Source organism: Triplophysa dalaica, chromosome 25, assembly GCF_015846415.1.
Source record: "Triplophysa dalaica isolate WHDGS20190420 chromosome 25, ASM1584641v1, whole genome shotgun sequence".
Lineage (NCBI taxonomy): Eukaryota > Metazoa > Chordata > Actinopteri > Cypriniformes > Nemacheilidae > Triplophysa > Triplophysa dalaica.
The window spans coordinates 1,857,713-1,867,427 of NC_079566.1; the positions used below are offsets into that span (position 1 = coordinate 1,857,713).

A 9,715-nucleotide genomic window follows, 5' to 3' on the forward strand; every position below is an offset into this window, starting at 1 on the left:
GATCTGGCACCCCTATGCATCAGCGTTCACTCTCTGAATTGGTGCGAACCGCACACGAGTCTTATTTTATCGTTGCTTAGCTACATTAACCTCCTCGTGCGTTGTTCTTGTCATTTAACTGATATTTCCAGAGATCCACACAGCGGAGAGCTTCTGTCAGAAAACACGATCAAGATGGTTTGCGCTGGATTCACCTGCTCCAAGAATTCCCTGTGCGCGCTCAACATCCTCTATGTTGTAAGTAACCATATGGACATCTTTAGCTGCCTTTATTGTAACGTGACCATATCCAGATGTGCTTTACGGATGAGTTGTGTTTTGTAGGCTTTTATTGCAGTATGGGCTGTAGCAGTGTTCACATGAATTATTTAAAGAGATTCTTTGTGTGGAATGAGGCCGACGAGCGCTTCTGGTTTCACTCATCAGCGGTGACTGTAGAATAACATCCCAGATCGCGGACCGTTTCCTCGCAACTCCTCTGTTTTTGCAGTCATATCCTGTCTTTGTTCTGGGTTTTGTAGACATGCAATGAATTATTATACTTGAGTCGGATATGTGAGCGTTCTGCACTTTTTTCATGTATGTTGCACATAAACGCGTTGACCTTTGCACTTGTTACTTCACAGATGAAAGGAGAAACTCACAGGCTCATATACTGTAATCTGTACACCTTTACCTTGACACATACTACACTTGGGATCATTTTTTCCCTCGTTTTGAATTTAAATTTGACTTACAAGCCTGTTTTATGTTATGTGTGGCCCATTTTGTGTTACTGTTATTTGCTGATGTCACAGCTGTTGTTTGGTCACTCCATCCCATTTGTTTTTTCCTAAATCATTACTGATAGAATAGTGACTTAAATCACACTTGATGATGAATATAACTTAAATAGGCCTACTTATGTAATACGTTTATTTTAAAAAGGTTATTTTTCAGTGAAATATCAGCCAAAGTGAGTCTCCTATTCATCGCATATTTTGTAAAAATATATTTTCTAAATATATTGTAAATAAACGGGCAATTCTATGCAAATGCCAAACTTAATATTAACTTTGAATTTTTACCAAAGGTTTACACCATACCGGTCTGATGTCTATATTTATATTCTTGCTTTTTAAAGCATAGTTTTTTGAAGTCAGTCAAGTAAATTTTCACATCCATAACAGAGTTGTCCATAGAGGTCCATATTCCTCATATAGTAGCATATGAAAATTAAAATAAAATCACTGTTTTTTGTTCAATAAAAATCCATCTCTCCTCCATTTGTTGGGTATAATAGCTTCTGGTTTGTACATTTTAATTCGCAGAAATTCTACAAAGAACGCTGTTTCTCAAAAACATCCGTCCCTTTTTGACATGTCCCTAAAGTATACAATTTTCTCTCTAAATTAGAAACCCCATGCTTAGACTAATAATAGATTAAATGTTATCACATTTTAAGATTAGTTTTGTTCTGTAACAGGGTTTATGCATCATTTTTGTTTCCCAAATTGTTCCCCAGTTCAAGACATTGATTTATTCAAAAGTTATCTCTTCAAAATAATGGGCTCTTTAGGATTATATTGGGTGTGATAGTTAAAACAAATGTGAAGTCGCCGCATTTCATGACATGGACATATTTGGGGTGTGAGATAGTTTTCCGAAATAATGTTTTCATAATCTGTTATCTTTGTTCCTGTTTCCCTCGCTTATGATTTCTCTTTCCTCTCTGACCTCAGATGGTGAGTTTACTGATGATTGGCATCGCCGCCTGGGGGAAATGCTTCGGGCTGGTGTCGAGCTTCCAGGTGGTGGGGGGCATCATCGGGGTGGGAGTCTTCCTCTTCTTTGTTGCCCTAGCTGGACTCATTGGTGCCATGAAGCACCACCAGGTTCTGCTGTTCTTTGTATCCTTTACTGTGCTCGTGCAGACAGTGTACTACAACTTTGTGCATAGTGTTAAGACAGCGGTAAGGCTTTACATGAGAAACAATCAATTAAGCATTTTATCGATAGTATATTATGTGCAATATTAACGTTGAGGAGTGAATGTGAAGATTGTGGAGGGTTTGGGTCAGCATTTTCCATTCATGTTTTAAGTGAATGCAATGAGATCTATGTGGGAAGTGTCCAGTTTCAGTGTAGTCTATTATCAGCCGAACCCTACTGACCACAGACTGTGTGCTCAGTCAAAACAAAAACTATCTCAACTAAAAACTAAAAGCTTAGGTACTCACATTTAAAATAATTGTTCAAAAATGTCCTTGGAATTAAAGTATTATTTTTCTTATGTAAAATATATATAATATATAAACATAAATATATAAACAACTATATTAATATTATATTAAACAATCATGTCATTTTAAAATGTATTTATAAATATGATGTAAAAATATCTCTTCATGGATTATTATCTACACATGCATGCATTTCACTCTATGACCATAGAGTGGTGCAGTTAACATGTAATATGAAAATGCAGATCAGTGAACTTGTACCACATAAAATGAAATACCCTTATCCTGAAATATTTGTTAATATAAAGTGTAAATATAATAATATATAATATAAAATAAAATAAAATTCGGGATGAATGGATTGTTTAACTCTGCTGGTGGCTGGTGGAGTAATAATGATGTGATTATTTCAGTCATTTTTAACATACATACGCAGTAAAATGCAATTTTGTGTTTGCTATTTGTATTTATGGTATTCTCAAGAGCACAATTGCCAACTTATTACTTACATTTTGATCAATTTATTTATTTTTCTTTCATTTCTGTGATTTCTAAGGATTAAAAAGTTATTTTAGAAGTTTGAAGGCTTAATATGATCCGTCTATAAATGTCTCAATATTTTAAACCCTGTGGGGCGGTTTCTTGGACAGGGCTTAAGTCTTGAGGTGTCTTGATCGAACTTGCTCAAACTTATTATCTTAAAATATATCAGTGCGATTGTTTTGTCTGAAGATGCATAAGGTAAAGTTTTTGTGTAAAGTATGTTTTTTTAAATGACGTAAATATCCTAATTTAATCCGGACCAGAGTTATTATAGTTTTGATATTAGTTTTAATAATACTTTAAATTGCCTTTTATTTTTAGATCTGTAGTTTTATGTAAATTTTTGTTAAAGTTTCACAAATTTTGTTCTATGCTTTGTGTTTTCATAATTTATTTGTTTATTTTTCTACATTGATTAATTATATTAATTCATTTCTATTTTAGTTTTATTTTTGTTACTTTGTATTACTATTTTAGTGCTTTACATTTATTTAAATTAATTTTTAAAGCAACATTTCAAATATTCCTTTAGTTATGTGTTTCCCATAATTTTTTGTTAATATTTTATTTAATTTCAATGAACAGAGTCGATTTAAACTAATCCTTGTCTGGGAAACCCCTATATCGTAACATATATTTCAATATAATTCATTGAAACTCTCTTGACTGTGATTTTACTATGAATATTTCTTCACTGTTTGTTTGTTTTTAAACCCTTAATTCATTCACAACAGTACATGATCATACTGTTCCTGGTGTTTGTAGTTCAGTTCTCTGTGTCGAGTGCGTGTCTGACTATCAATGAAGAGCAGCAGGTGGGAGAGATCACACTCGCGTTACATTTACATGATCTTTGGGATATTAATACATCGAAAAATATTTACTAGTCACAACATTTATGATCTGTATCTACAACAAATGACCAATTGAAACATTCAGCTCTGTGTATAAAGAGTCACATTGTATGTGTCTGTGTGTTGTAGAATAATCTTTTAGAGGTGGGCTGGAATAATTCTCTGACCACCCAGAGAGACGTGGAGAAGAGTCTGAACTGCTGCGGTTTCTCACACATGGTCGTCAATGGAAGCTGCGCTGCTGTAATTGATTCTTATACACACACAAATCACTCCTTTGTTGTTTTACTGTTTTCAACAATATATTTCTGCATATTATTTCAATGCTGATTATTATTTGTTAGTATAGCACTCCACATACGTGAACTGTTTGTCGTATGATAACTCAGTGATCTTGTGTATGTCTTTCTTCGACCCCATGCAGCCCTGCTTTCATTACAGCACCTGCACCACCTGTGCAGCAAAGATCCAGGAGCATGCTGGGGAAGTGCTGAGATTCGTGGGAGGGATCGGACTCTTCTTCAGCTTCACTGAGGTCAGCCTCCTGAACCAAACACTCTTAAATACGTTGGGTCATTTCAACCGGGCGTTGTGTCAAAAAAGGACAAACTCAACAGTTGGGTTATAAATGATCCTGTTTTGTTTCAAGCCAAAATGCTGGGTCGGTCAAATATAAATATTTTCTGGTTTAATTCAACCCAACTTCTTTGGTGGGTCCATATTTTCGACCCAACTTTTTATAGTTAACCACCATACTTGCTTTGCTCTTAAATCTCATTCACAAACTCAATTTTAAGGGCACCTTATTCCCACTTATGGTACCATTTATTTATTTGTCCCTTTGATGTTTAGAGGGAAATGAGTTCAGACTCTAAATTCGGATGGAATGAAAGACATTTATAGCCATTGTGAAATTACAATCAACACACACTCTATAATAAATGCTCTTATAAATTAAATTAATAAATAAAATTCACAAATTAAATACACTTTCATTTTCTAATAATAATATACTTTATTCAACGTTAGTGCCTTTTATCATATTGCTTATGTGAGATTTATTTTAGAGTGAAAAGAAAATTGTGGCACTTTTTGTTAAGAAACATATACCAGGATGTTTCATCCTTCGTCACCATTTAAATACCAACAACTATCTCCTTTTACTCATGTTTTTCGTCTCATTCTGTTTGATTCAGATCCTGGGTGTCTGGCTGACATACAGGTACAGAAACCAAAAGGACCCGCGGGCGAACCCCAGCGCCTTCCTGTAACCCGTCCGGGTTCAAATCTGACATCCGAATTCTCTCGATCCGTCCTGAGCACTCGTCTGAACACTGGAATTGGAGTTTTGTCTGAAGGGTGTGTGTATGTGTTTTCCCTAAAGAGGAGACCAGCCTGTGTGTTTTTTGCTGCTATATATACTATGTGCTTGATTTTTCAAGAATACGGTGTGCAGACAAGCTTGTACTTGTGTTTAAGGAATACCAGTAGGGCGTAAACGTATGACACTAATGGGCTAAACAACATTGATATTTATATTTAGTTCTGTTTTATTTGTGGTACAACAGGTGTACGCATGTAATGTTTTTGTTTGACTGAAAGTATTTCTATGTTCTGACTATATCGGATTATAATCGTTACAGTTCTAAGACATGATTCTTAAAAATGGACAAACTACTCATTAGCATGACTGATATACAATAAAATCACACTGAATCACTGTTATGCAAAAAAGTACAATTAGCATAAACCATTTTAACAAAGCATTTTAAAATATGTCAAAGTGACAGTCCACCCAAAAAAAATTCATTGTCATTTATTTGCACTCGTGTATTTAAATCTGTTTATAACTTCGGTATGTCCATACAATAGAAGTCAATGGGGCCGATTAAGTTTGGTAACCAACATTCTTCAAAATATCTTCTTTTGTGTTCTGCCGAAGAAATGAAGTCAAACAGGTTCAAAATGACATGAGGGTGAATAAATGGTGAAAGAATTTTCATTTTTGGGTGTATCCCTTTAACAATATGTAACTATCAACCAGTGAGATGATCAACCAGAGTGATAAGAACAGAATTGGCATGAAATATTAAAGTGGTGGATTTGTTTTCCTTGAGTTTTAAATGTCACTGACACATGTCACATCCCACTTGTTTGTCTGCCTACTTCATCTCTGTTTTGTGTGTGTTTTACTGGCTTTAGTTTGCGTTTTGTTTTGTCTTCTTGCATGATTTCGTCGCTGAAATGTACATCTATAGTTCTGTGAACTATGCTGTCATTCATCTGAAAAGAACTCAGAAATAAATACCCTGTAGGAACCATTTTGTAATTCGTAATTGCCGGGTTTTAACAATGCTTTCGGTTGTTGGTTTTATTGTGCGAAATTTCAATGGAGCTTTTAAGAACAGCAACTTCCTCCAACCTTGAACCAATCAGAGACTGACACACTCGGCTTTTCTCAAGCCAACAGCTCGCTGAATAACAAAGGCTGCTTGTAACCAGGCAACCGTGTGACTCAGGAAAACCCGTTGCTTTGCCACCTCCCACCCGGATATTAGCCGGAGGCACCACTAACTGTTAAAAGCCACTGTCACAGATCATTGATATGAAATGAATCACCACGAGAGCCACACTGTTGAACAACTTCATTTATTTCAAAAAACAGGGAAATACATTAAAAGAAATGGAAAGCCTGAAGGTGACCGTAACAGAGAGAAAATGTTTTAAAATTTGTACAGGACTTTACAGTGCGGTTTTAAGTGTCAGTAAGCAAATGACAAAGTAAAAGTCACCCTCAGGGACGTCATTTCCTCTCTGTGAACAGAAGGGTCATGCTTCTGTGTTCACAACTCCGTCTTCAAAAACTTCAAGGCTCTTTGCATGTTGCTTAACACTGTCGGTAAAAAGATAAAAAATACTGTTAGTGGGGTAATGGCTGCATTTAAAAAGAAAGAAACATTGTAATTTCAGACTTACAGAGTTTAATGTCGCTTGGCTCATAGGCGTACATGCGGTTAGAGTAGCGACCAGTAATGTCAGCCCGGACGGTCATGGAGGGATCTGAGATGCAAGAAAATGGAATTTCAGTTAGATGTTTAGCAATAATTGATAAATGTAAAGGTTTGAATCATCACCAACTCACCAACTAAAAGGATTCTTGGAACGTACTGGCCATCGGGAGACAAGTGCTTGTCTGTTGTTTCATACTGTAAATGAAATAAATCCCATATTAATCTAGACATTCCCCTCCGAATCTCTTAAAGATTAAGGTCAGCGTTCACTCACCATCAGGTTCAAGACGATAAACTCTTCATCGGCCAACTTCTGGATCTCTTTATCCTCAGCGAAGGCCTTCTTCAGAGCTACAAAAATAAAACAAACGAGGGTTTTAGCTAAGTTTTGGGGCACCTTAGTCGTTTTTTATTACGTGACAGTAAATATAATAGTAAATATTGAATGTAAAGTCGTACACAGGCTGTGTGGGCAGTCCTCCAAGTGAAATATAACCATGAGGGGCTTGTTCCTGATAACATAAAAATATGCATTTTAGACAATATGCCAAATCTTATACACGTGATAAATCAAGCAAACCGCCAAAATGATTTATAAAGTGCAAACTTTCAAAAATTCTACCTGGATCGTGACCAAAACAAGGCTTCCTCGTATGTCTGAGCCCAGATCAACTGATCACCCCAACCTAAGAGGACAAGCAACAATACTGAGTATGCATACTAAAACATGTTTGCTCATGCATGTGAATGACTGTTTCTACAAGAGCCATTCAAATAAAAAAGATGTCATTAAAGAATCACAGTAATATTTGTTTAGCATCATTTTGTTCAACTCAATGTTTTGAACTGACAAAATGTTTAATTATAAAAATTGTCAAATATCATTCTTAAAATTCTTTAGATTAACAAAACATTAACTTAGATTCTACAGTGTGCAAAATAATGTTTAATAAATGAAACCCACCTCTGGAGAGAGTTTGAGGGATCCTCTTCTCTTTCTTTGGAGTGGTCTTCTCCGGCTTTCCCATAGTGGAGGTCAGGGTCCCCAGGACCAAGAGCACTGATAACAATCCTTTAAGCATCTTAGAATCTACAGCAAAAAAAACATCCATTTAGAGCTGTTAGGAATAACATACATTTAACATGAGTCCCACCGTCAACTGTAACCGTTCAGAATCAGGAATATACAGACACTGTGTCCTCTGGTATGCTTAAGATTGGTTGAAGCTTGTATGGAGAAAGTTTTTGCATCAGTTCTTTTCTCACCTGTTTTCGGTTTTCCCCTTTAGTTTTGTCACAGTGTCCTGTCTGTGCTGTTGCCCTTACTCGCTCACCTGAGCAACATTTATACACCTGCTCACCTGAGGCTCCGCCCACCCCCTGTCCCGTCCTGGAATGTGATCCTGCACTTTCATGCCATTCAGTTCAAACTTCCTATTTATTCTTGTATTTGTCTCTGTGCCAAGGCCAGATCAGCAGAGAGTCACCGTAGTGATTGAGTAAAAGCATGATTAGGCTCTTTGTGATTGGCTTAGATCTGACCCGTGATGTCAGACGGGCACATTCGTGGGATATCATTACTTTTGGCATGACGTGGTCTTAGAATAAGAAAGCAAACTATGGATGACTTAAGGCTTCTATGCATATATATCATAATGAGAATTCATTATTAAAGTTTTAAAAGTGTGAAATGTTATGCTTTGACAGGCCAGATGTAAGACAAGCTAATAATGTGTGAGTTTTACAGATTTGATATCTAAATTCATTTCTTATTCTGTGCTATTTACATTTCAAGGAAATAAACTCATTAAATGCAGAAAAATCTTCAGCAATTTGACATTCGCATGTTGCATTAGAAAGTAATCTCTGAAAAAAGGATTTGTTGTTTTAAATTAAAAACATTTTTTACTTCAACTTAAAAATATTAGTTGACATAACAATTTTGCATCAAATTTATTTAATAACTAATATCTTTTATGGTAAATTAAGATTCAATTTATCTTAAAAAGTTAACCAACAAATCAGTTTTAACGGTGTAGAGTTAACCAATGAAAACCCATCCCTCCAACATTTGCTCAATGAGGCATTCAATAGGAAGTTTCCTGAATGGAGTCATCTCAAAAAACTGACGTGTCCTTAAGAACTTCATTTTACCTCAATTCAATTTAATACATATTTTAAGGCCCTTTTCAAAATTTTGCATTGTTACAAAGCAACTTAAGAGAAAATACACTTTAGCAGTAGAGACATTCAAAACAGAACTAGCAAATGTATACATATATGATAAGATGCATGTTATTATGGCAAATTTTCTTAATAATATACATAAGCGCAACTAACTGTAAATCATCCTGTAATTAGATGGTATATTTATAACAAAATTTTGCTATGGAATAAATAAATTATTTATTTGCTTGTTTTCTACACTTTCATTTACATAAAAATGTCCAGTATGTCTATATTTGTACTATTGCATTATATTTTATTCATTTATTGTATGTTTTATTTATTTTCTCAACATCATTTAGTATAACTACTCAATATTACCTCTTATTAATACAAAAAAGCATTACCAGTAGGCTTGTCCTGTTAATCCGACAGTTCGAATCTCATACGCCTACATGCAACTATGACCTGAAGACGCTATTTTGCAACATCCTTTGCATACAATGAAACACTTAAATGTCACAACAACTGTGCATATACAAGCAAGAGAAAAAGGACTTTACAGTGTTGCTTCTCAAAATATAATGTTGTAACTCAGGCCTGAAAAAGTGATTTTTCACCGGGAGCTCTAAGATAAAGTATCCAGCGGTGGATCAATGGTGTCTTTGTGTGGAGCAGGGCCTCTGCAACGACCCCACGACTGAATGACTGAATGACTTCACTCTCTGTGTCCTTCAGGTGGACATGTGAGGGTTTCTGAATTCAAATTGACCGATAATCAGACCAAACTGCAGGTCTATCAATGACAGAAGTCTCAAGTCTTAACATGAATACAATTCTTTCATGCCTCAATTTGTGACAATCTCAGATTTTGATTTATTAATATATTTGTTTGCTCTTAATGAATGTAAAACAAGAT

The 9,715-nt window shown here is 35.4% G+C and overlaps 2 protein-coding genes across 4 annotated transcripts; one reads left to right on the plus strand and one right to left on the minus strand.

The window, feature by feature from the left end:
- Nucleotides 1-39: 39 nt before the first annotated feature.
- tspan13b (tetraspanin 13b) lies at nt 40-5,937 on the plus strand. The gene is made up of 6 exons (XM_056741495.1): nt 40-237; nt 1,722-1,889; nt 3,500-3,580; nt 3,749-3,862; nt 4,044-4,154; nt 4,816-5,937. Exons 1-6 carry the CDS (start codon nt 175-177, stop codon nt 4,888-4,890), a joined length of 612 nt encoding a protein of 203 aa, XP_056597473.1. The 5' UTR covers nt 40-174; the 3' UTR covers nt 4,891-5,937.
- Nucleotides 5,938-6,252: 315 nt separating this feature from the next.
- agr2 (anterior gradient 2) lies at nt 6,253-9,248 on the minus strand. Of its 3 annotated transcripts, none has more exons than XM_056741526.1 (8): nt 9,204-9,248; nt 7,595-7,720; nt 7,253-7,316; nt 7,090-7,142; nt 6,905-6,981; nt 6,762-6,825; nt 6,596-6,679; nt 6,253-6,512 (listed from the first exon to the last, which is right to left on the minus strand). In XM_056741526.1, exons 2-8 carry the CDS (start codon nt 7,710-7,712, stop codon nt 6,463-6,465), a joined length of 510 nt encoding a protein of 169 aa, XP_056597504.1. In that variant the 5' UTR covers nt 7,713-7,720; nt 9,204-9,248; the 3' UTR covers nt 6,253-6,462. The 3 variants fall into 3 exon arrangements, with proteins under 3 accessions (XP_056597504.1, XP_056597505.1, XP_056597503.1); XM_056741527.1 differs by having other exon boundaries at nt 9,178-9,241; XM_056741525.1 differs by lacking the exon at nt 9,204-9,248 and adding an exon at nt 7,897-7,988.
- Nucleotides 9,249-9,715: the final 467 nt, after the last annotated feature.